General features: G+C 33.1%; 3 protein-coding genes and 1 pseudogene across 3 annotated transcripts in view; 1 reads left to right on the forward strand and 3 right to left on the reverse strand.

The window, feature by feature from the left end:
- Window positions 1-9532, reverse strand: part of LOC134229445 (uncharacterized) — a 35276-nt gene extending 25744 nt beyond the window's left edge. The window contains exons 1-2 of the mRNA XM_062711197.1: window positions 9086-9532; window positions 6120-6280 (exon numbers count right to left, since the gene is read on the reverse strand). Coding sequence (XP_062567181.1) covers window positions 6120-6280; window positions 9086-9294 — 370 coding nt within the window. The 5' untranslated portion in view covers window positions 9295-9532. The remainder of the gene's footprint in view (window positions 1-6119; window positions 6281-9085) is intronic.
- A 3397-nt stretch (window positions 9533-12929) lies between these two features.
- On the forward strand, window positions 12930-16576 carry LOC134229446 (uncharacterized; annotated as a pseudogene).
- Window positions 16577-20151: 3575 nt separating this feature from the next.
- Window positions 20152-22091, reverse strand: LOC134229444 (E-selectin-like). Its single transcript, XM_062711196.1, has 4 exons — window positions 21940-22091; window positions 20963-21136; window positions 20526-20679; window positions 20152-20419 (listed from the first exon to the last, which is right to left on the reverse strand). Exons 1-4 carry the CDS (start codon window positions 22007-22009, stop codon window positions 20401-20403), a joined length of 417 nt encoding a protein of 138 aa, XP_062567180.1. The 5' UTR covers window positions 22010-22091; the 3' UTR covers window positions 20152-20400.
- Window positions 22092-23473: 1382 nt separating this feature from the next.
- On the reverse strand, window positions 23474-26716 carry LOC134229447 (low-density lipoprotein receptor-related protein 5-like). The gene is made up of 8 exons (XM_062711198.1): window positions 26712-26716; window positions 26399-26527; window positions 26042-26069; window positions 25648-25786; window positions 25216-25335; window positions 24016-24196; window positions 23754-23881; window positions 23474-23634 (listed from the first exon to the last, which is right to left on the reverse strand). The coding sequence occupies exons 1-8, from the start codon at window positions 26714-26716 to the stop codon at window positions 23474-23476; spliced, it is 891 nt and encodes a 296-aa protein (XP_062567182.1).
- Window positions 26717-27123: the final 407 nt, after the last annotated feature.

A 27123-nucleotide genomic window follows, 5' to 3' on the forward strand; every position in this document is an offset into this window, starting at 1 on the left:
AAGAATTTACAGAAATATTATTTCGAGCGCGGCATTGACATATTTAAATGTAGTATATCGGTACCGGGTCTTGCGCGTCGAATGTTATTTGAAAGTGGTACGAAAGAGGGGGCCAGTTTTGCTTTGATCGATCGTGAAAATGAAGATCTGTACGACACGATCAAGCAGAACATTATAGGAGGACCGAGCATTATTTTCAAACGCTACCACGAAACAAAAAGGTCATTTATTCGAGGTAATCCGCAAAAGCCATGTGGTCGAATTATCGGCTTTGACGCCAATGCGCTATACCTATACTGTATAGGAAAAGAAATGCCCGTCGGTGCTTTCGTGCGTAGGCGCATGCTCGATAAATTCAAACCTCAGAAACGAGACAAATATACCATTGCATATGATTGGTTAGATTGGTTGTCCCACTGTGGGAAATATAAAACCATCAAACATAAGCTGAATTCAGGTAAAGAAAAAAAAATTGGCCGCTTTCCTGTTGACGGCTACGACGAGGAGACTAACACGGTGCTGCAGTTTCATGGATGTTACTGGCATGGTCATCGTTGTTGGTTGACTCGACATGTCAAAAACGACAAACTCTTAGAAATGAGACAAAATAAAACCAAACTTGCAACGAGTTACCTCAGAAAACAAGGTTACAAGGTTGTTGAAATGCGCGAGTGTACTTTCCGCAACAACATTCGCACTAACCTTCAGTTGAAAACATTCGTCAACTCGAGAAAGCAACCTACAGGTCAAGGTCCCATGACACATGAAGATGTCATTAGAGGAGTTTTGAGCGGCAAGTTATTTGGCATGGTAGAATGTGACATTCGGGTTCCAGAAGCTTGGCCCGATCACTTTAAACACCCGACTATGACACCATTCGAGTATTTCTCAGAAATGAGCCCTCTCTTTTGCACCACGGACATTCCATTTGACGCCATAGGCTCGCACATGCAAACCCACGCGAAACGGTTTAATCTGAGTACGAAACCTCGTCGTCTTCTGGTAGGAGGCATGAGGGCGCGTCAACTGTTAATAGCTACGCCTTTACTGCGCTGGTATATAGAGCACGGTCTGGAGATTACCAAAATCTACCAGACTGTTGAATATACACCTCAGCGATGTTTTAAGAATTTCGTTCGCGATGTAAGCGACGCGCGACGTCAAGGCGACGTAGACCCGACGAAATCCATAATTGCGGATACGCGTAAACTAGAAGGAAATAGTGCATTCGGATCCACAATTATGGACCAAGAAAAGTTTCAAACCGTCAAATTCGTACGCGGTGAAGGAAAGGCCATGATGGAGACAAACGAACCCACTTTTAAGAAATTATCTACACTTTTCGACGAGGAAGAGCTTTTCGAAATTGAAAAAAGTAAGAAAAAATTAAAATTGAATTTACCTATTCAGATCGGCTACTTCATCTTGCAGTATGCAAAACTACACATGTTACAATTCTATTATGATTTCATGGATAGATTTGTTGACCGTGCAGACTTTGAATACTGCGAGATGGACACCGACTCTGCTTACATGGCCATTTCGGGACCCACCTTTGAGTCTGTGATTAAACCTGAACTGCAACAGATTTACGATCACAGTCTCAAAGGTCACTGTGTCGACAGTTTAGAGATCGAGGCGGACTGCGATCGGCATTGGTTTCCTCGCACTTGTTGCGAGAGACACGCAAAGTTCGATCGTAGAACGCCTGGTCTCTTCAAAATTGAATTTGAAGGTGACGAAATGATAGGTTTATGTTCGAAAACTTACATCGTCTCTACGCGTACGCAGAAGAAACGTTCCAGTCAATTGATTGTAGCGCAGCGACTACTTAGACGCGCAAAGAAATGTAGGTTCAGAAAATTCCGAGTTATTAAACCACGTTTGGTGACGAACCTTAAGTTTTCTTGCAAGGGAATTTCAAAGAAAAGACTTAAAGCTCCTCTCGCCTTATTCAGAGATGTATTAAAAACTCAAAAAGTGGGTACTGGAACAAATATGGGATTCAAACTTAGAAACAACAGTGTGTATACGTATCGTCAAACAAGGAATGGTTTGACTTATTTTTACTGTAAGAGAAAAGTTTTAAATGACGGAGTTAGCACTGAACCATTAGATTTCGAGTTATGTCCTGTAAAAAGCAAAAAGGAATATGAAGGTGAAATAGATGACTTTGATCTCGAACTAGTACACATGCTCGCGGAAAGCGAGTAATTGATATTATTTGATGCATGACACTGTTGTTCGAAGAGATTGTAAATACTTTTTTTTCTTTTCTTTTTTTTTTTTTGTAAAGTTTGTGTTGGACTGGAAAGAGGGGGGTCCATAACGTCGCATCGTTTCATCTCTTGGATGTGATAATAAATGTTATCTAATATTTTCGCTTCTTCTGTAAAATCTGGAAATTATTTATGTACGTTGAATGATTGTTTATGTAGTTGACTTAAATGTGGTTAAAAAATATTACTCTAATTCATCGTTTATTTTGAAGTATCCGTGTTCAATATATACATCTACATGTATTTTTTTTCATTATTATTTCTCATGTATTTATACTGTTACCGAATTTTAACTCAAAATTCATTTATCGTATATATTTACATACGTATATACTTGTATACACAATAAATATTTTTGGTGTAATTAACGTTTTGTCATTTATCCCAAGACAAGGTCATAAGAAGGGTTCAGTATCTTTATATTCAAAAGCATTTTATTTAACATGGAGAGAACTTCCAGCTCGTCAACAGAGTCGTGGTGTTTAATGGGAAATAAAATTCCCAAATCTGAAATTGTCTACTTTTGTCAAATGATTGTGGTGTATATCATCATCATTACCTCAATTGTTAACTTATCTCTAAAGAACGGTTCCTCTGAACTGTGGATTTCCTTACTTAGCAGTGCAATAGGTTACATATTACCTAACCCCTCTTTAAAAACGGAAAAAATATAAGAAGGTTAATGATATTCGGATATAAGACTTAAATCTTCCAACATGTCTATTCCATTTCAACCGTGTTCGAGTATGTGTATAAGCGGTCAAACAGGAAGTGGTAAGACGCGATTTGTTTACCGCTTGTTGACTGATTTGAATGACATGTATGGTGGTGAGCCCCCTAAAAAAATTTTGTATTGTTACGGTATTCATCAACCTCTTTTTGACGATATGGAGCAGCGATTTTCTAACTTGAGATTACATCACGGGGTTCCCACAAACAAAGAAATAGAGGAACTGACCTCTGATCGACAACATACGCTAATTGTGCTGGACGATTTAATGCATCGAGTAGTCAGAGATGCCGACATGGAACTTTTGTTTACTCAAGGCTGTCACCACCGACGTCTCAGTGTAGTATTCATTACACAAAATTTATTTCCGAAAGGTTCAAAGTCAAGAACCATAGCTTTAAATACCTACTATTTGATACTGATGAAAAATGCCAGAGATGCATCGCAAATTTCAATGTTGGGTCGACATTTATATCCGGGATGTGCTAATCTCTTGGTGGAGGCGTACAAAGATGCAACTAAGCGTCCCTTCGGTTACCTGGTGGTGGACACGTCACCACGAGGCGACGATAAATTTAGACTCAGAACAGATATATTTCCGGGAGAGGACCCTACAGTATACACATGTTTATAAGAATAAATGTTGACCTTTGGTATAAGATATTTATGATGACTTCTGCTGTCAGACAACAGAGACATTTTTTAGAATTTTTGCTTCAGTCAAATTCCGCACAAAGAAAATTGATTTTAAGTTCCATCACCAGAGATCAATTAAACGTGTTGGGAGAAATAGCAGCAAACGTCATCCATAGTGTTATTTTACTGAATCCAGAAGAGAAAAAAGCTCTTAAAAAATACAAATCTTTTCTCCTCGTACTAGGCGACAAAAAGGCGGTTAAAAGAGTAAAAGGAGGTTACTTGAAAAGAAACCAGCTCGCCATCGCAACCTTGTTAAAAATCGTAAAACCTTTCCTGAAAAAATGGTGGACGTGATGCAGAAATCTGTGTTGATACCTTACGAGAAGTACAGCCGTCTCATGACACTCCAGGAGACACATCGCGCGAATTCCGAAGCAGACGCGGAGAGAGACGTGGCAGAAAATGTACCTGAAAACACGATAACCCTACCACACCCGGAGAAAACACAGAACCTTGACATGACAACTCAGACCGAATCCGAGGACTCGATAAAACCTGAAACAACATCAGCCAATTTATCTACGAAGGAATCAAAGGGTTCGCTAATCACAGAAAAGCCAGTGTTCAAAAAGACAATTGAAAATAAAAACATTAAAGCAAAATCTCGTTACAGACTTCAAACAACGTGGATTCGATTTTAATATGTGTACACTTTCTGAATTAATAAATATATTTCATTTGATTATATCAGAGTTGTTATTTATTTATTATACTTTTAAATCTCACTTATCAATTATCATTTTAATTTCTTTTAAAAGAGACCGTTTTCCAAAGGGAATACAAATTCCTTTTTATTTATCAATAATTATACAGTAATTATACAGTAATAATATTATAATATTATTCTTTAATACATGTAAGTTTTACAAATAAGATCTATAAATAAGATCCCGTTTGAGAACACACATCGGTATAATTATTCAGTATACATTAAGAAAGGATTCGTCGTTATCATATTTTTTTCAATAATAGTTTTATAAATAAACTATCGTCTGAATACATGAAACAAATTTATCAACACTATAAATGATTTAATCTAAGTTTCATGTCGTAGTATTAATCCTAATCATTGATTACGACTACCCCCTTCTCGGCGCTAATTACCTTCCTGTTTGCTACGTCACAATCCTCAATCGTACCGATCCTCAAAGTGGGCTATAATGTCCTGCTCTATACTACTAATATATTAATTTACTTATTTTAAAAATATTTTTTTATAATTAATTTCTTCTCATTTTCACATAAGATTAAGTACTCATATAAAGATACAAATGAAACCAAAATAAGTTTGAGGGTTTACCAAGAGAGAACAATATTTCTAACGGATTTTTGGCTGAAATATGTGATAAGATAGGAAGCTTTTAAAAGCTATCATAATTGTAGTTTGTTTTGTAAATTATATTTATTTAATGTATTTTAAAACTTTTGTTCTTTATTATCAAATTATTTGCATTTAAAATTTTCTTCAAGTCTTTGATTGTGTAAAAATTGTAACTAAATTAAATGTTCTAAAATAATCTTGTGAGCTATAAAATAAAAACCGAGATATTTTCATACGCCAACATTCCACCAAAAATATAGTCCCTGCTAGATTTCAAACTCAGTTTACCATTTCTACTCAAAGTGGTACAATTGTGATGAGGTAAGAAAAATATGATCTTTTTAATCTCTAACATCTAATTATATAAGACATATAAGCAAATATACTTTTGAACTTTTATCTGGTCAGAAACCAGACAAGAATCCTAATTTTGATGTGTTCTAATCAGCTTTTATCAGTTATTCAATTACTTATTCATTAAGTAATATTCAATTAAGTAATATTCAATTACAAATGTATTAAGTAATTATATAAGTAAACATTATGACAGGTTTCGAAATAAGTGATGACCAGCTGGTTTGAGTCCAGTTAATATTTAATTTGGGCTAGTACATCTAGTACATGTGAGTGCATCTAGCCTTTTTGGTGGTTTTTTAAGCATAACAAAATTAATTCACGGTCGAGCAGGTTACGGTAAATTGACAGAATTAACGTTGTGTGTCCAAGTTCTGTCTTGTCTTGTTTTGAAAAGTTGTATTATTAAGTATCATAATATTAACATTAGAAAACTATTATGAATATGGTTTTAGTCCGGTCATTTTCTAAATTTACTGGACCAGTAGGACAGTAAAAGTACATGTAATTAGCTATGCAGTAAGAAAATTGAGCGATATAGCCCGAGTGACTTATTTAAAAGTGTATTTTAGTCGTATTTCATGCTGTTCATAAGAGACGTTTTCTCATTAAAAATCTTTTAATTTCGTCGTCAAAACACTAAAAGCAATGATAATTTTAAAACGCATTATTCTGACACATCATTCATTAAGCTACCAATACTTGTAGCAATGAATTACAATTACAAAATTCGTACCGATGTAGACACCGGTTTCAGAACCATTTAATCTTTCTCGGGTTATTCCACCATCTTCAAGAGCCATGTGAACTGCTTCCAGTACAAAATGTTGTTGCGGATCGACGAGTTCAGCCTCTTTGTCGCTAATCCCAAAGAATTTGTTGTCCCATTCATCGAAGCTAGATGAAAAAAGAAACACTCATAACATGTCAGCTGATCATAATATGTTGTAAACAAAGATAAGACGAGTAAATAAATAAGAATCAAACGTTTTGATTATTATATACGAGATTCTCTTCATTGTTGAAATAGGGCAAAGAGAATAAATAAAAACACGTACACTTTAAGTAACTTAGACAATCAGTATTGATAGATTTATTCAGGTAAATCCATAACTTGGATCTTACTTCCTTGCTATTGTTAATCTTGTATTGTATGACTTTTTATTCCTTATACATTATTTATATATTATTTATATTTATGTTAAATCATGTCATGATATCTCTCTCTTTAATTTTTGTCTCCATTTTTAGTAAATTTTTTTTTTTTTTTTTTTTGCTTTCGTTTCATCTTTGTTTTTTTTTCAATTATTGTTCCCATTATACCTGTCATTCAACAAGGGCAAACGTTCTTTATTCATATACATGTAGTAGACATATAATTTAAGGAAACGGATTAATATATAACTTGTCACAACCGAATCCTGTATGTATTATTTACTGCGTATATTTGATACCTAATTAAAATGAAAAAAAAAGTTTAAACTAAATTCATAATAAAGTGTGGTTTTATACATGTTCTTGAATTATTTGTTAAGGCAAAATATGTACTCAAGTTGACATCCAATGAATGACTGCCATACCTATCCCTTATCATGAACGATGACTGCGGTTGTCTGATTCATATGAGCATTTAGTTAAAAAAAGAAATTCCAAAAGGTAGATTAAATTCTATGCCATTTTTTTTTCAAAAAACATTTCATGGCGGGATTTCTCAATTGGGGAACAATATATTTCGTGGAAAGTTTTTAGTTATTTTTTGTTTTTTTTTTCTCTCTACTTTTTGTGTTTTTACAATACTGTTAGGCCTCAATTCAAACTTATTGAGCTGCATGCAGATTAATTTTATGTAAAGAAATGTTTTCTTATGCATGATCTCAAATGAAGAATTAATCTATTCTATTTAATTATTCGTTCTGTCATAATGTTTGTAACAAATTTGATAAAAAAATATATCAGTAAGTTCAGTAAAAAATTAAGAGCTTTCCATATCACTTGTTAATGATACACAACACAAACAAAAGTAATTGAGTGCATGGATTCATCTTTTTTGACTTATTTTAATGGAATTAAAAAAATCAAACCCTAAAATTTAAAGATATTGTAAGTTTTCTTGGTGCTAAGATATGCAGCTTTTTATCGTTTAGTATGTATTCTTATACAAAAAATTGATTAATTTTAAGATATTATTGCAGTGCAAAAGATCGCTTTGAATGCCACCAAAAATTATTATGACAAAAAAAAAATCCATTTAAAAATGTATATAGCTAAAAAAAAAAATTGAAGTAAACTTGTCAAAAATAAACCCAAGTCTTGTGAAACAGGGGCTCGTAACATAAAGCTTGCTAAGTTTTTGACTTAAGTAGGGTCGTAAGTACGGTTTAGGCATAATCTTAGGACCTGACTAAGTACTACTTAAGTATGTCTTAAACCGTAACATAAAACGAACTTAGCTAGGTCGTAGCTAAGTCAAACTTATGTTAAAAATATTTCATGTGAGTTAACCTACGCTTTTTGATTTTATATAGATATATTGCTAAAAATGACTCAGTTAGGGTTTTAATTAATCACATTAAAGTTGACGTCCTTACTTATCGGTTTAAGTTATGTTAGATTAGATTTCGTACTAAAATTACAATTATGTTATAAATTATTCAGAATGTTTGAAAACAAATACCGCGCGGTCAGAAATGGCGATTTGTGGTTCATTGTAAATGTTCACGACAATTGTTTTATCACCTGAGATGTTTTCAGTTTACCTTTTGTAACTCTTTTGTTTTGACTAATGTTCACTTAACCTGTTATTATAGCAGACAAGAAAAGATAATCGACCGCCTATCCACTTGAAATTGAAACTCTAAAAAGTTCAATACATTTTGAATCCCGTTATGTAGGCGATGCATGTCAAAAGCAAACTCTGCAGAAGTTTTATGATATACCCATTTGAAAGTTAATCAAGGATACAAAAAAGAATCAGGATATTTTTTCGTATGTCTCCACATATCAGCAATTCTCTCTCTCCAGTAAGCCCTGTCTAAATCCGCACTTATCGCGTTCTACATTTATTCTACTTTACATTTCACAAAATATAATAATATTACTGTTACTGTCATCATCCTTTTTCTTTTCTGTTTTTAACAAATTATTTCAACTCATATTTTCAAAGTGAACATACATATCCATGGTTTATTACTGTGTTCAATTTATTTCTATAACCGAGGTCCCACTAATTTCAGACGTATAATAATTAGATTTTGTATTTACATGTATGTTGCGTTGGGAGTGATATTGGAATCAGTGACCCCCCCCCCCCCCCCCCCCAACGAAAAACTAACATTCTTAAATCGGCGTCAAATAGAGATAATTATTTTCTATAATGCATAATATGAATAGAGGAATGTTTTAACATCGAAAATCAACATTAAATAATTCTAAATATATGTACAAGAAAGTTAAGATATACTTAAGTCACCTCTACCGGCCGCCTAAGTTTTGCTAAGATTGCCAAATCTTAGTACGCTTCTAGTTACGGTCTTAAGTTTTAGACTGTACTTAAGTCCTACTTAAGCACGGTCTTAGACTTAAGTAGCCTTTATGTTACGACCCCCAGGATCTTATCTTAATAAATCAAGGGATTAGAAATGTTTATACTATTGAGCAATTCCGAGAAAGAAATATTTAAGAAATCTCTTTTGAAAAGTATACCTTTTTACGAGTCCAGCCTTTCTGACGTAAGTTTTACGTGGACTGTCCGGATTGGGATCGTAAAACGCATCAACATTGAATCTGTCAGGGGGGATATCCTGGACGTGGTCTTCTCCATTTACAAGAACTCTCCAGAATTCTTCTATATTGTCAGCTCCAGGAAAAATACAGCCGATTCCAACGACAGCGATGGTTGTATCTTCCTCCATTGCTTATCCTATGAAATTCAAATCTGACATGACGACCTGAATTTTAGAAAAAAGCAAAAGCATGAATCATTTTCTTATTTTTTGTCGAGCGCTAGTTCCGGTATTTATAGAGATGACCACAACAAAGATTGTTGAAAGATATGATGTCACCACTGTCTGATTGGTCATTTAGACAAATGGAAGGGGTCTCCGCCTCCTGTTTCCATGAATTTTGCAAGAACATTTAATTTTTGGCAATATAACTCCAAAAAGGTAAAACACACAGCTAAAAATAAGTTATGTAAATTAGATAAAATTTCGAGAGATAAAAAAGTGATGCGCATGCTTTGTTACAGACAACCATCTAAACAGATAAAAAAATTTTCCTCGGCAACAAATCAATACACCTGGATTGATTCCGGAAGTTGAAGAAACGTGAATCTTTAATTTAAAGTTCTGGAATGAAAAATGGAAAAGTAAGTAATATTAAATATTCCTATTCATATTTGATTTTACAAAATTTTAATGGAATATGAAATTTCAAAAAAAAAAAATGATGACAGTTTACTACTTATCTTTATTATGTTGTTGAGTAGTAAAAACGATACAATATCCAATTTCTCTGGCTTGTTGAGGTACAAATAGTAAGCCATCTTTAAAATAATGTTTGCTTGCCCTCTCCTGACTCAGAGTAAAATCACCGTGTATATCCCAACATGCGGGGTGTATACTATGTTGTGCGCGGGGTGTATGCTTCCGAAGCGAGAAAAAGGGGGTCAATGTACGTTCTTTGTCCAGTTTCTCAACTTACGGATATTTTTCGCCAGAAAGCAAATGCCTACGGAAGGAAGCATTATCTAAGGAGTATATGGATACCTGTGAATCCACTGGACACCTTCTAGTTTTTTCAAACACCTCAACACAATTCCGAGGATCGGAGCAAGATTGGCGCTACACTGTGTTTATGATCAAATATCAGAACAAAGCTTTGCTTTATCGTCATTTTTATATTATTGTTAAATGCATTTATACAATAAAAACGTTTGTACAAATAGTCTGTAAATAAAACAGTTCGTATAAAAAGAAATTGACGAAAAATCAATGTTGTGTCCGGGGTGTATGCAACATGTTGTACGCGGGGTGTATACCCCATATTTTTCTTAGGATTGTGTAGTGCAAAGTATCAATGCCATGGAAATATTATATTTACACAGGTTTAAAAGTGACAGATAGTGTTGATAAAAGACCGTAATACTAATGCCGAACCAAAAAGTAATTTCCATAAGCTTACTGAAGTAAAAAACAAATGAACTAAATAAAAAAAAATAAAAAAAAACTATCATATTCAAACATAAAAGGCGCTAGATGTGCTAGGAGCGATTGTTATCTGACTAAATGCTACATTGTAGATGGGGCAATGATCTAAATCTACATATATTCTTAAGCATTTATGTCAGTGATGTAGAATCTTTTTTGAAGGGGGGGGGGATAACTGAAAAAAAAAAACCTTGACATAAGTTGACCTGCTATTTTAAAAAAAAAGGGGGGGGGGGTATCGAAACTCAAACTCCTATTTGTTGGGGTTGAAGGTCACATTTTTTTTCAGTTTCAATTTTCCTTCTTTTTTTTTTACATAAACATACTACATAACCATTTTTTACTATGATGCAAGGAAAAAAAAGGGTGGGGGGGGGAACTTGACTTTCATTTTCTGTAGTAAAAAGTTGTAACTGGAACAAAAAGGGGGTGATACTACGTGTCTGTCTGATACATGTATATTAATTTTCTTTCAATTTTTCGCAATATGACGACTCATTTTTCCTTATCTGAAAAGATTTCATATTTAAAATATCACAATAAACATGTAAAGCTGGCTATAAAAATGCACATCTGTAATAAGGGACGACAATTTTCCGAGGGCATGCACAGTTGAAAAAAAAAACGGTTTTTGGTACATTTACAATTTTACGATGACGTGTAATTAATATCAATTATGTTCACCCTCCTCTAATTTATTATCATATATACACATAGTAAAGTTACCCCCCCTCCCCAAAAAAGGACCTTAGACACAAACAAACCCTCCTCGGGCCCATTCCTAGAAAGTATGTACTCAGTAAAATACCAATCGGAGTTCCACGGATGATTTGTACCTGAATGGAGCGTAGCGGAGTCAGCCGAGGATTGCCGATTGAATGGAGCGTAGCGGAGTCAGTCGAGGATTGCCGATTGAGTAAAATACAATGCCTCAAAATAAAACAAATAGCTAACTGCCATATATGGGCTCATGGCGGGGGCAGAGTACACAATAAATAAATACTACATGAACGAGAACATTTTTTTGGTGTTTATGTAATTACAAAAAGCTAAATATTTTCAAACTCATTTAAAAGGTATTGAAAAAGTTAAACAGAAATTACAAGGAAATGTTAGATGTTCAAACCTATGCATGTGTGAAGCATAAGAAAGGATCTGAATCAGGTGCCTTTAAATCGAAAGAAGGGATGAATTGTTGGTCATCACATTAACAGTTAAACAAAGTATCCTGTATATTTACTTCCATGTGCATGCAAAGCCAAAAGTACGATGAACGTGTTTCAATTTTATTTCCAGTAAATCGAATTCATGAACCTGAAGTTGTGCTATTACAAAACTGATGAATAATTAAAAAAATAAATAGAAGAAAAGTCAATTGTTAACAACTTTTTTAATGAAATTTAAGACAACGATTCTATGGAGTAAGAAGAGGGGTATACACCCCGCGTACAACATGTTGCATACACCCCGGACACAACATTGATTTTTCGTCAATTTCTTTTTATACGAACTGTTTTATTTACAGACTATTTGTACAAACGTTTTTATTGTATAAATGTATTTAACAAAAATATAAAAGTGACGATAAAGCAAAGCTTTCTTCTGATATTTGATCATAAACACAGTGTAGCGCCAATCTTGCTCCGATCCCCGGAATTGTGTTGAGGTGTTTGAAAAAACTAGAAGGTGTCCAGTGGATTCACAGGTATCCATATACTCCTTAGATAATGCTTCCTTCCGTAGGCATTTGCTTTCTGGCGAAAAATATCCGTAAGTTGAGAAACTGGACAAAGAACGTACATTGACCCCCTTTTTCTCGCTTCGGAAGCATACACCCCGCTCACAACATAGTATACACCCCGCATGTTGGGATATACACGGTGAAAATTATCGAGTCAAAAGGTAGGTTGGCAAATCTTTTTTTTCCCCCAAAATATGTCAACATATTTGTTGAAGGAATAAGATGAATAATGAGAGTCCTGAAATGTATAAAAAAAATGTTTTGAATCGGGCCATTTTTGCTAGTCGGTCGCGAGAGGGAAACCAAACGATTTTTTAAAGATGGCCTATAGGGGTCAATCTTTTCTTTTAATATCTTTTGTTAATAAATCATCATTTAGGAAATTAAATAATCTGAGTGTAACTTTACAAATTCTAGTATTTTCAAGGTAAATCAATGGTATTGAATAAACAATAAATCTTTATTTAATGGTGATAAAACTCTCAATCGTTTTTGTTTTATACTATGACATAAAAATTCAATCTCGTGATAAAAATATTATATTTCTATATTTGTTTTCATTGTGAAAAAAATGTTGAGTTTATGTCTACGTTTCCAAATGACTTTCGAGAATACTTCGGTTCCTGTCAAAGAAAATAGCGACAAGAAATGCTTCAGCAATTGCTATACAAAATATGAAGATCTTATGGAATCATTTTCTGAACGTCTTAGGAATTTTTTTAGCCATTATCCCATTACCATACTTATAATTTGCATTTTAGTAAATGGAGCTCTTATGTCTGGTTTCATATGGCTTAAATCGGAAAACGATGTTGAAGTTCTCTATACACCAGAAAGTAGTCAGTCATTCATGAATAGAGAATCTCTAAAACAGATTTACAGGGATCCTACTGGAGAAAATTTTCACCCTTATCAACTACCAGATTTTGGAAAGTATGCAGATTTAATCATCATTTCAAAGGATAGGACGAATTTGAACTTGTCCGTGTTGGCAGAAATGCGACAAATTGACCAGTATGTCAAAAATTCAATATTTGCTTTTGACTCTCATGGTCAGAGGATATATTTCAAAGATTTATGTGCAATTAACCTTGGGAAGTGTGCTGTATATGGCGACATTGTCCTATCCCTCGAATTTCAGCAGGATTTTTTGTCGGGAAAAGCTTCTATTCCATTATACAACGGGACACTTCTTTCATCCATATTCGCCGATGCAAAAAATAAAAATGGTAGACTGACTTCAACTTTTAATATAAAACTGCGCTATCATCTCCGCCAAGATAACATTTTGTCATTTAACAGGGAGAGCAAATTTATGAAAAAGATCAATCCATTGAAAACAAACTTAACAGACATTTCTTATGCAATATCTGAAACACTTGGAGAAGAGTTGAAAAAGAATACAAATGGGGACATTCAATTTTTCTCCCTTACATTAATTAACATTAATGTTGACATATGCTTGCATTGCTTCCTCGTCATCTTTTTTAACGTGCAACAATGTTGCAAATCGCATAATGCTCGGGTTAGCTGGTGCTCTCGCACCGATACTTTGGATAGGATCTGCACTTGGAACAGTCAGCGCCATTGAATACAGTTTTCAAGTATTGTTGGTGTGATGCCGTTTCTTGTTGTCGGTAATAATTTTCATTTCGAAAGCAACTTTTATAAAGAAGTTAATCTTCGATATAAAATCATGCGTTTTGATAAAATCAAAATATATGAGCGCAAATATGTAATAATGTAATAAAAGATATTGCTTTATATTACAGACCACGTTCAATGCACCATTGTGCAATTTAAACTTTTTTTTTCTCAGACACATATATATGTTCAATCAAATGAACGTATTTCTTATAGGTATTGGTATAGATGACATGTTCATATTGATGTCTGGCATTGTTTAAGCCCCAGCCCTCTGTGCTTCATCGATTGAGGAAAGGATGAGATATATGTTGAAGAAAAGTGGGATTGCCATAACAATAACCTCTATTACTGACTTACTGGCATTTGGTATTGGAGCAACATCCGTGTTTATCAGCATAAAAAAAACTTTTTTATTTTTAAATGCAATTTCATTTAATCACTCAACAACCTCTTACAATCTTTTAAAATATTACTAACCATTAAAAGACTTAATTTGAAAAAATGTTTTATTGTTTTATTTCAATTACCAATGAAAATAGAAAAAAAAATGAAATTAGCTAGAATGGAGATATTCTTGAGCTTAATATGAATTGTTGGTAGATAGATAAAACACAACTAAAAAAATGAAAGGAAGATAAAGATTATATACGCCAATTTTTTATAAAGACGTGATAAATAATTACTTCAGTCTGAAGTCATTCCGCCCCAAAGGTATTAACAAACTTAATGACTTCACCAGGATGAACGTGCACTAGACCCAATCCGGGATCATAATTAACAAGTTACGGTAACCATTAATTCGCTTTATCAATTCTGGAACAACCCACGCACGTATTTATAACGTATTTTTTAAAAATTTCTTTTATCCGATTAACTTTTCCAAATCTTAATATATCCTAATTCTATCCATACAATTGCCTCTCCTTATTATCATCCAAAAACGGAGAAATTTGAAGAATTAATGCGCTATTACAATATAATCAATAAAGTCCACCTCCGCCTTCACCAGAATAACTGACCCTGGGGCCATGAATTTCAAAATTTTAAAAGAAGCGTATTGCTTATCATAACAATGCATCTCCCTTAATCATGAAAATAATAACCCCGAGTTGAGACGAAGATTTTCAAAGAAATAGTGCATTTTCACTCTAACTTAATAGAGCCTAACCCTGATATCAGAATTCCTGACCTAAAGGCCACGAAAATCAAATTTTGGAAGAGACACACTTTTTATCCTAAATATGTACTTAGACATTTTATATAATGCCCAGAAGCAGAGAAGATTTTCAAAAATTTAATGCATTTTCCCTATATAATCAATAAAGCCAAACCTAACACCCAGGGGCCATTAAATTCACAATTTTGAAAGAGGCGTTTTTGCTCATCATAGCTATGTGCAGTGGCGGATCCAGAGGGAGGGGGGGTTACGGGAGTTGCAACCCCCCCCTTTTGGATTTGCAAAAGAGAAAGAGAAATAAGAAAGTTCCATTTTTTTGGTTGTGCAGTTGTAAAAACAAAATAAAACCCCATCCCTTTACAAAATAGGATTTTCAGGTTCGGAGATTTATTTTCCTTTCTTTTTCAAAAACTTTCTGGTAACGTATACAAGTACTTTTTCCCAGATTGATCAACGTCCCACTTTCAAAAACCATACTCCACCCTGTATCGATATTCTGTTGAGTTATTTAACTATATGTATGTGTACAACGTACGTTTTAACTGTTTTCGCCATCAACCCCCCTTTTTGAAAAATACTTCAAACCCCCCCCCCCCCCTTTGAAAAAATTCTGGATCCGCGCCTGATGTGTGTAGTAAGTTTAGTTAATACGCAGGACAGAGACTTTCAAGGAGATTTTCGTAGAAATAATGCATCTTTTCTATAAAATCTACATATAAATCTACATAGTCCCATCCTAGCGCTAGAACCCCTTACCTTAGGGCATTGAACTTCACAATTTTGGTGGAGGAATCAATGCTTATTACATTCATGCCAACACTTGAATGCTTGATTTCCAGGAGTAAAGAAGGTTTTTTAAGATTACATTAGATTTAGTGGTTTTTGCCCCATCCTTCAAGCTCCAGAGGGGCAGGGAAATTCACAATTTTGTTTCCCTTCAACAGGGGGTCTCCGTTATTTCAAATTTAGCTGTGGCGCAGGAATTGCGCGAAATATGAATATTCCTCGCCATTGCGCGACAAAATTCGCACAGGAAACACAAAATAAATTGAAAAACAAACAACACCTATTAGTCAATATTGAATTCAAATAGAAATACCAATTAACACACATACATACTGAATAAATAGATATTTGCTTATAAAATCAGAAAAAAAAGTATCAGTAGTAACAGAATTTAATTATTTAACCCTTAGTTAAAAAATGTTACAAAAGTTAAATATACAAATACAGTTTTTCACTAAAGGACAGAGGAAATTCTGGTAGATCACATAAGACGCATACGATGTTTTGTGTAAGTGCAATGTTAGAAATTTCGTTAACTGTAGAACAATTTAAGCACAAACTAATTAATGTTTAAAATTCTCTTTGTAGTTTTCATGAAGTGTGAAAAAAGACTTCAAGTTTCCAGTGAGGTCTAGAAGATGTTTGTGCAAGCCAAACAATGGGCCCTTATTAGAGTAAATTAACAAGTTATCATTAGAAAATTAAAAATCGTATATAATTTTGAGGTTTAAAAGTGTATTTGATTAAAAGAAATCATAATATTTATCGTACTGACAATGACGATCTTACTGTGGTGCTAATATCTTAACTGTGGCGGAAGTATGGCGCTAAGGAATTTTACTGCGACAGGGACGCCACGTTAAACGGTCCGTGGAGAACTCTGTCTTCACCCATAGACGCTATATGCCAAATTCGTTGAGCAGTTGTTGAGAAGAAGCTGAAAATGTTTAAATGTTAACATACAGCGCACGACGATGGCCGAAAACGAATACATGTAGCAATAATTCACCTGAGTTTTCTCAGGTTACCATATAAATAGTGAAAGTATCGATTATCACCGACAGTGTATCATCGATATGTACTGATTTCTCAGTTGGTTTTTTGATTGTCTTTTGTTTAAACGTTTCTCTCGAGAATTTTTCACTCATATCACTCACTTGCCTGTGAAGAGCTGCAAATTTTGCACTCGACTTCTAAGTTGGTAAGGATTTCTGAAATGGAAACATTTTTGTTCATAAGTTAACAAATATATTTTTTTACTCAAAGGTCAAATAGGTGAAAGGAAAATATCTAAACATTTTTAAAAAGTGTTTTCAAATACAAAAACCAATATTATTTTTTTTAACTGGGGTGGGGTGGGGGAGTGGTTTAAAATCTTGATATGATATTTTGGAGATCAAATAATATTTATGAAATTTGAATGCAAAGTATAATGTATATAATGTGTCGCTTTTTGCGAGAGATGGGAGGCAAAAGTATATAATAACAAATGAAATCCTCTAGAAAGTTTCAGAATTTATCAGTTTCCAAAAAAGTAAGTTTTCAAAGATTTAAATAGCGTATTTAGAGATCAGTTTTGAAAAAAAAAAAAAAAACGCATTCCAAAATCAAAACAGAAAATCTTTTTTTCTGTTTTAAGCATTTTTCCCTTAGGTGTTGACAAAACTCAACAAATAACACAGTTTACAAGATATTTATTGGTGCGAATATCAAAAGTTTAATGAACGCAAACCATCGTTCAAATAGCTAGATTTTACGGAGTAAATTTCCTCCCAAAACTATCACTGAAACAGTTTTCACTACCACATTACAATTTGAAAAAGGCAAAAATCTACAGGGTAAATTTCCTCTCAAAAATGACACTGATACAGTTATACAGTAGTCAATTCAAAAGCGACTATCCTTGATATAACAAGATTTTACGGAGTAAATTCCCTCCCAAAGAATATCACTGATACAGTATTCACTACAACAATTACAATTTAGAAATAGCAAAAATCTACAGAGTAAATTTCCTCTCTAAATTCACATTGGTGCATTGTACATTCAGTATTTCAAAGCCAAAGCAACCATCGTTTACACAGCTAGATTTTACGGAGTAAATTTCCTCCCAAAGACTATCACTGAAACAGTTTTCACTACCACATTACAAAGGCAAAAATCTACAGAGTAAATTTTCTCTCAAAAATGACATTGATACAGTGTAATAGACACCTACACTTTAGGGGGTAAATTTACTCCCAAAGAATATCATTGATGCATGTACAGTGTTCACTACTAACATTACAGTTTGAAAAAAGCAAAACTCTACAGTGTAAATTTCCTCTCAAAATGACAATGACACAGTGTAATAGACAGCTACATTTTAGGGGGTAAATTTCCTCCCAAAGAATGTCACTGATGCAGTGTTAACCACTAACATTGCCGTTTGGTAATAACAAAAAATCTACAGAGAGTAAAATTCCTCTCTAAAGTCACATTGGTGCATTGTACCTTCAGTATTTCAATGCCATCGCAACCATCATTTACACAGCTAGATTTTACGGAGTAAATTTCCTCCCAAAGAATATCACTGATAGAGTGTTCACCACCACAATTACAATTTGAAAATAGGAAAAATCTACAGGGTAAATTTCCTCTCTAAATTCACATTGGTTCATAGCACATTCAGTATTTTAAAGCCAAAGCAACCATCGTTTACACAGCTAGATTTTACGGAGTAAATTTCCTCCCAAAGACTATCACTGATATAGTTTTCACAACTACATTACAATTTGTAAATTATAAAAATCTAGAGAGTAAATTTCCTCTCAAAATGACATTCATACAGTAACATGCAGTAGTCAATTCAGAAGCGACTATCCTTTATATAATAAGACTTTACGGAGTAAATTTCCTCCCAAAGAATTTCACTGATACAGTGTTCACTACTAATATTACAGTTTGTTATTAACAAAAATATAGAGAGTAAATTTCCTCTCTAAATTCACGTCGGTGCATTGTACATTCAGTATTTCAATGCCAAATCAACCATCGTTTACATAGCTAGAAGTAACGGAATAAATTTCCTCCCAAAGACTATCACTGATACAGTGTTCACTACTAACATAACAGTTTGGTAATAACAAAAATCTACAGAGTAAATTTCCCCTCTAACTTCACGTCGGTGCATTGTACATTCAGTATTTCAATGCCAAAGAAACCATCGTTTACATAGCTAGATTTTACGGAGTAAATTTCCTCCCAAAGAATATCACTGATACATTGTTCAGTACTTCATTTCAAAATAGAAAAACTCTACAGAGTAAATTTCCTCTCAAAATGCACGTCAGTGCATTGTACATTCAGTATTTCAAAGCCAAAGCAACCATCGTTTACACATATACTTTTTTGTAAAAGTGCGTCAAATCGCAGCTCAAGGGGACGGGTAGTAACCCAGAGAAATATCTTGTCTCTGGAATACAACTGTGAAAAATTAATAGCCCCACGCACTCAAAAGTTATCAGCAAGTTTAACGTTTTTGGAAACAAACAAACAGACACGACAAAAACCATAGCAAAAAACTAGTCAACAATATTTGACGTTTTCAATTATTTTTTGCAATTTGATATTTTACGTGCAAGAAAAATATCAGAACTGGCGCCTTTACGAAAATCAGAATTTTCGACAAATCCAAGAGGAATTTATTTTCGATACTAGCGAACCGAACTAAATACCGAAATCAAAATTTATCAATACACGGTAGCACAGTGCTTTTTGTACTCACTAATATCGAGGAAAATAAATATCACTCCACAATTCGATCAAGGACTTGCAAGATTTTTAAATGCTCGAAAAAAAAACAGATCTCGACAGTCTGATGAAATGTTTTCCTCCGTTTGTTTATTTTACAAATGAACGATGAAAACGACACTGATAAGTACTTAAAGTATTGCACTATTGATAAAGTGTGAGTTTGAAATTTAATTCGGTTTCAAGTATCTATAATCAATCCTAGAATGTGCCTCCTTTGAGGCGGAGAATTTCGGTAATGTCGCCGGTTTTGACGTTTTCCTGGCACGTAAAATATCAAAATCGTACAAAAGCCTGAAAAACGTCAAATATATTTTGTCGGTGTCTATTTCATGCAATATGCTTATAACAAATAAATAGAATATTCTTACGAAATCAACGCAACTACTTGCAAGATCTTGATAATAACACTGTTTATTATTGTAGCTTATCCATTTAGTCTTTATGAAGGCTTCACATATGGGTCTGTCATTTGTATATATGTGCCTTGTGCTGTGTCTGCACAGGGACTTATGTAATGATCATTGTCGTCTCTAATTGCTTTTTCTGCCTTTGCGTCTTCATGTTCCATCAGTTCGGCGATGGTGTTGTATTCTCCTGAGCTCGGTCTGTCCATTTGATATTCTCCGTTCATAAACGTAGAATAGTGATTTCTCTCGGACATGACCTAGCTTTCGTACTGAAGCCTGGTAAAATAAAGAAGAAATTATTTTGTTTGTTTTGTGTTATGTTGCTTTGTACTTGGGGGGGGGGGGGGGTCAGATATCCATTGGCAATTTTTTTATGGCTTACCCTGTGGGTTTTGTTTTTTTACGAAGATGAATAATTCGACACGCAACAATGAACACTACCAAAGCCACCAGGACTCCAAATCCTATTCCAATGTACACATACAAAAATCTGCCGATCTCTGAATCAGGTATGTGTGTCGATACATTTGTCAATGCTGCAATACGAAGTATATAAAATAGCGTTTTACAATTATATATATGTACATATACATGCATTAAAAGAAGTTCTCAAGCTATTACCTTAAAAGTAGAGTGCAAAAATCTCCCAGTTTAAACATAATTTTATATACCTGCACCATGCATTTGATACGTGAAAATATTTAGAATTAACAAAAATAATTTTGAGAGCATGTTAAACATTAAGTTGATTTTATTTTATTTATTCAATAATTTTGACTTAAATAAAAGATTAAATCTTTGAAAATCTTTGAATCGTACGGAGACATAAATTGCTAGTATCTTTGTTCCAATCTCCACTAGAATTACAGGTGATATAGTCCGGAGTAACGCGGTCGTAGTTAGTTTCGCAGGAGAAATCACATGTTTCAGCAACCTTTCTACTACAATTGAGAGCTAATCTGGCATGATGAATGGAAGACAGACATAATATTTCTGTAGAAAAAAATTGAAAAGGCATGATACATGTATCACATACAGTGTATAAGTCTAGTTTTGAAAAAAAAAAACTATTTGAATTACCGTATATACTCGCCTATAAGTCGGTTTTTGGGGAGTTTATCTCTGGTCCAAAACTCTTTGTTCGACTTATAGGCGAGCTATAAAAAGAACGGTTTTATATGAGGTCAGTCCTTCTGATATATAAGCTTTTTAATACAGCTGACTTATAGGCGGCCGACTTATAGGCTAGTATAAACGGTACTATTTAAATTACTGGATAATTATATGTTCTTAAGTCTTCTAAACTTAAAATAAATAAACTTTTTTCATGAATATTGTTTTTGGTTTTTAAAATAACTACAGAATTATATTTTTAAAAAATACGATATTATGGTAACTTTTATGCCAAAGCATATATTCTGCTTTACCTTGAAATATAAATGCGTAGTAAGTTTTGTTGTTTTTGCTTTTAGATAACTAAACAATGAATTATCTAAAACTTTACTATTTAAATTACTAGATAATTATATGTTCTTTAGTCCTCTAAACTTCAAATAAAAAACTTTTTTCATGAATATTGTTTTTGGTTTTTTAAATTACTACCGAACTTTTATACCAAAGCATATATTCTGCTTAACCTTGAAATCTATATGCGTAGAAAGTTTGCGTTTTGCTTTTAGATAACTACCGGTAAACAATTGTATAAATCTCAAATGACAAAAACAAAAGAGCTCCTTTGATGTATATTGTGTTATCATTTTAAGTAGATTTCCTATTCAACCCCTTTTCATGTTTACCTGTACACACACGATCAGTATCTGGGCTCCACTGACCCGAGGAATTACAACTGAGGGTAGTGTTCGCCATTAATTTAAAACCCGACTTGCACTCAAACTGACAAGTTTGACCAGGATATGGAAAACATTCCAGCAAATCAGTATTTACGAGAGTTGTTTTACAACTTGGCACTAAAAGAAATTAAAAGTTTCATACAATTTATTGAAATGAAAACACCAAAGAGTATGGAAGTAAAAAAAAAGTAATGAATAGAAAAGCACACAGAATGAAAGAAAGTCAAATAAGTCGGACGACAATTTAAAACTGTTTTATGAGTTGTTTGAGGTATTTGATACAGAAACGCAGTTTTTAAACATTATTCTAAGAAGTTTTGGGATATCATACCTCCTGTGCACACAGCATTATTTGGTTCCAAACTCACGTTGTCTTCACAAGCGCACGCTCTTCCTCCAGGAACAGATAAGCAGAAGGTACTACACAGACCATTCTTTATGGAACAGTTTGGGTTTACTAGGTCATAATATTTACTCTTTAAACCTTTTATACTTATTAGACAAAAAAAGACTAGTATATCTTACAAGTGTTATATCAAAAAGGTTACTTTGGATAATAGATGAAAATAAAATATTTTTTTAGTTTCTTAAGTTCTGCGTTGTATATTTTTGCCATAAAACACTGTAAAAGGAGAACACAATTTCTTATAGTAAAATTTGTTATTTACATGCATGCAAGTATTAATTACCATCAATTATTTCGTTTGTATAGATAGCAATTCTGTCTAGACGTCCAAGCTCAGGGTGATTCTCCATAAAGGAACTTCCGCTCCTGAAGTTTTATCAATTCTTGTTATACGCCTAAAATAATTTTTAGAAATATTTTAAGAAATCGACATGGTACAATTGTATATGTTAATTATAAGATATTTGCAAATAAATTTAACAAAGCAAGTATAATATGCTTGTTCGTTCTCAAATGTGTTTCTCTTTTCGAGGATAATAATTATGTTCATAAATGATATATATTTATTTTAACTATCGCTAACATTTCTTTCCTCTGTTTTTAAATTATTACTCTTTAGCAATATACCAGTAATGATGTTTTGACCATTGGGTTCAATCTGTGCAGATTTTATCGTATTTAAAATAAGGTGATCAATTTTATACAACTGATACGTACTCTTATAAACGTCCGTTTCTTAAACATTCAGAGACAACATGCCTCCAAGGACACCATTTTTACGCAAATAATCAATTTAAATCATGATAAACTGTAAAAACAAACATGCGAAAGAAGACAATAGATTCCCTACGATACTTAATCCAGTATATAAGAATATTATTAAAAGTTTAGCTAGAGTGTACAAGCTTTATAAATCTATGGAAAATCAGAATTTACTTTCAAAAAGGAAATCCATTTTTAATGTTTCTATTTTTTTTAAAAAATCAATTCTGAAAAGAAGTCGATTATAAAGCAAAGCCAAGTAAACACACAATACATTGTATGTAAGCAAATCCTTTGAGTCAATTATGTATCTTACTGTCTATTCCAGGAGGTATAATATAGAAACTGTCTATTTAACACGATATCAGCAAGCTGTGCATCCTTGGCGGTTGCCAAAACGCGTTGATTTCTTCCATCGAGATCAGTATATTCTATTGTGTTCCTCTGACCATCAGTCCAGTAGAGTCGATCAGCTAAACAGTATTGCATGGAACTTGTCATATAGAGCAGAGTGTGTCAGTATTTATGTTAGTCATAATTTTATTATAAATATTTTGAAGCAAATATGAAACTTAAGAAATCAAAAACAAACTTTCAAAGTCCAAAGCTAAAGCGTTTGGGGATCCGCCATTGATTGTTACTATATATTCTTTAGATGTACCATCCATAGATGCCCTTCCTATTCTGGGAAATATTCCAATCTCTGTCCAAAGCAGTATTCTAAATGCAAAAGGCATTTGTAAATAGTTAATATGAATATTGAGTTCAAGAATATGACCAAAACGTGTTTAATCATCTTAATCTGAATAAACCCGATGAAACATGTATGACTGATATTAATAACAAAGGCATACCCTTTTGCTGAATGCAACACAATTGCTTTTGGATTTTGCAAGTCATGTATCAATATTTTGTGAACCAATTGTGTTCTGTGTAACACTCCAACATAACTGCTATTTGACTGAGAAGAAATGGCCGTGATGTAAATGTTTCCGGTTGATTGATCAACAGCTATACGCTCAGCATTAGTAAAACCTTGATATAACATGCATATATTAAACATAAGACACATTGATCGATATGTTAAGAGGTTTACTTGTACCTACATATGTATAAAAAGACCCTTTATCAAAAATTCATATAACAAAGTATTTTCATTTTGTTACACAACCATTTTATATACCGGTATATATTGACTCTCTCTCTGTCTCACTTTTCATAAAACATTATCAAATTTGATATCTTACAATAAAAACTTTGTAAAGAACATACACCATTTTATATCAATTTTGGATTTTGTCCAAAACAAAACAACAAAACATGAAGCCATTTACAGAAATCGTGGAATCGGCAGGAAAAATATAACACATAGACTAATACTGGAACCTGTAAGCGTTGTCAAGGTTGCCTGCTTTCCTTGAAGTGTAAATACTTGTACTGTTCTCGAATCTGAATTGGAAAAAAATTATCTCCTTTGTCGTTTTATCTAAAGTAATTCCTGAGGTGCGTTGAATATTGATTGGTAGTTTAACAATTTCTCCTGTATTAAAATTGATCTGTAGAATTCGTCCGTGGGTGAAATCAGACGCAATTAGGAAATCAAATATGAATTCAAAATGTCTACAAAATAAAGAAAAAATGCGTTAGATACCAAGAGTCTGCTACCTCTAGTTTCATTTTTGTGCAATTTTACTTACTGAAGATGATAAGGACCAATTTACAACTAAATTTTATCAAAAACGTTATCACCTGCTTATATATAACATTTACCTCTGCCAAGTTTAATAACAGCAAAAATTACATCATATTTTTGTCTAACTTTTTCATACTAAATGATTGGTTTTTGTTTTTAATACTTAATTTGACTACGGATAATGGTGTCTATCTGATCTGTACATATGACTCTTAGTGGGTGTGGGTTGATAGGGGATGTTTTCTCCTCGTAGGCATCAGACCCACCCCCGTCATTTCCTATGGTTCGTTTTCTAAGGATTGATCGCAGTTCTTTATTATTGTGCTACATGTACTACTCTTAAATATAAATAAATACTCACTACTGTCACATGACCTTTGATCTGCTTGGAGTTGTAAGCCAATGTCGCATTCACATTTACTTTTGTTTCCTGTAGGAGTACAAATATCACCACATCTTCCATTGAGAATATGACAAGTGCCTACAAAATAAAAAAAATACAAAGATTAATACTGTTGTTCGATCACTTAAAAAACATTGGGTTGATTTTGAAGTTATTATATCCTGCGGATAACATACATTGTAAGGGTGCATATTTTTTCTCAATACAGCTTTGAAACAGAATACTAATCTGAAACATCAACAATGGAGGAATAACTCGTTAACTTGTACCAATATTCACCAATATAAGTTCAATATCTCAATATTATACTTATCAGTTATTACTTATTGTTCCCGTTAATACTATTAATGTTATACCACATTGTAAATTAAAAAGATGAGAGCAGATTACCTTTTAAATCATCTTGCAGAATTGGATCAAATGCTTTAACCTGCACTGGGTTTGGAAATATATTGAAATAAACCTCTGATGCAGAAGATGTTTTGCTTGAAAAATGAATTTCCTCTCCACTTAGCCAGCCAATGAAATCCTAAAAATCATTTTAAATGAATGATTTAAAGTTGTTTTTTTAATTCAGAGTTTGCGTAATATATAAATAATTTCCATCGTATGTATTCAGCAACTCGTTAAATTATTGACGTATTTCATCAGTTTTTGATCTTCAAGATATTGAATGATGTAATTATTTAAAACAAAAGAAATTACTTTGGCTTACAAAATTATTTTCCCTTCCATAAATTACTTTTAACCCTAACCCTGAGCCACTGGGCTGTGAATATTTTACGAGTACACTACTCTCCAGCCAAAATATCCTGTAGACAATAAAAATGATCTTACATGTATTACAAAAATTGTACACGAATTAAAAAATAGAACAATTCAAACATCTTCAATTTAATTTATCTTCTAATTTAATAAAAGAATATTACTGCTTCTAATCATGAACATATGTAATGGGTGCAATGTTTAATAATTAAAGTACAGTTTCAAATCTGTGACCGTACACTTCCACTCACTCAACTTTAGTTTATGTCAAAATATGAATTAAATATGATAATATTATGTATGTGTCTTAAATAATGCAAATCCAACCAAAATTCACAAACGAAAGCTTGAGGATACATGCAGTTTCAGGCAATACCTTTGACTTGTAATGTCATATTTAAGGAACATCGGATCATCCAAGTCAGATATAAGGGTTTTTGGAGGATTTCTGTCCCAGGTTCCTCGTATTATAGAGGATGTCGAAGATGAGATCCAGAATATTGCTCTGTAGAAATAATCACGAATACTTTAAAAAAGAAGTACATTGTAGCAAGAATATTACTCTTCACACGGATTGATAAACTTTTAAAAAAGAAAATAACAAATAAACAAATATATTTCGAACAAAATTCAGGAATAAGTTTTATATTTTTCTTCTTTACTTAAATCAGTTTCTTTGTTCCTTTTACGACATGCATGTTAACACAATCTTCTTGAATTAACATATGATCTTTTCTTAAATTTACTTAAATTGAAAACTCCATCTCCATTTTTATTTTACTATAAATGAAAACTCCATTAAATATTTAAGCATACCTGCTACAGGATTTGTAGAAAGAATATTAGAATAACGGTTCGTGAAAATGTCAAGTTTGTATATTTCATTCCTTTTTGCGTCAGCAAAGTATATTTCTCTTGAATAAGCGTTAATGGCAAACGTCGTCATTATTGCAGTAGGAATTTGAAAATAAGGAACCCTCTCTGCCTGTCCGTTTAATGATCTTGTATCCAGCATATAAAACATAGTTGCATTATTTACAATAATTCCTTTGTCATAAAACCAGGATCTCTCTGAAAATAAAAGGCAAAAGTAAAAAAAAA

The sequence above is a fragment of the Saccostrea cucullata genome, unplaced genomic scaffold, assembly GCF_032062105.1.
Source record: "Saccostrea cucullata isolate Sc308-1 unplaced genomic scaffold, CSIRO_AGI_Scuc_v1 ctg1109, whole genome shotgun sequence".
Lineage (NCBI taxonomy): Eukaryota > Metazoa > Mollusca > Bivalvia > Ostreida > Ostreidae > Saccostrea > Saccostrea cuccullata.

Bases quoted from the DNA above. Each gene is read 5' to 3' on its own strand.
- LOC134229444 (XM_062711196.1), bottom strand. From the start codon at position 22,009: ATGGCGAACACTACCCTCAGTTGTAATTCCTCGGGTCAGTGGAGCCCA. The intron at 21,137-21,939 runs GTAAACATGAAA...TTTTTTCTACAG, and splicing joins TACTGATCGTGTGTGTACAG to AAATATTATGTCTGTCTTCC. The intron at 20,680-20,962 runs GTACGATTCAAA...TTCGTATTGCAG, and splicing joins TACTAGCAATTTATGTCTCC to CATTGACAAATGTATCGACA.
- LOC134229447 (XM_062711198.1), bottom strand. The intron at 26,070-26,398 runs GTATTGCCTGAA...TATTGTCTACAG, and splicing joins TATGACATTACAAGTCAAAG to GATATTTTGGCTGGAGAGTA. The intron at 25,787-26,041 runs GTAAAATATTCA...AATGATTTTTAG, and splicing joins GGCTGGAGAGTAGTGTACTC to GATTTCATTGGCTGGCTAAG.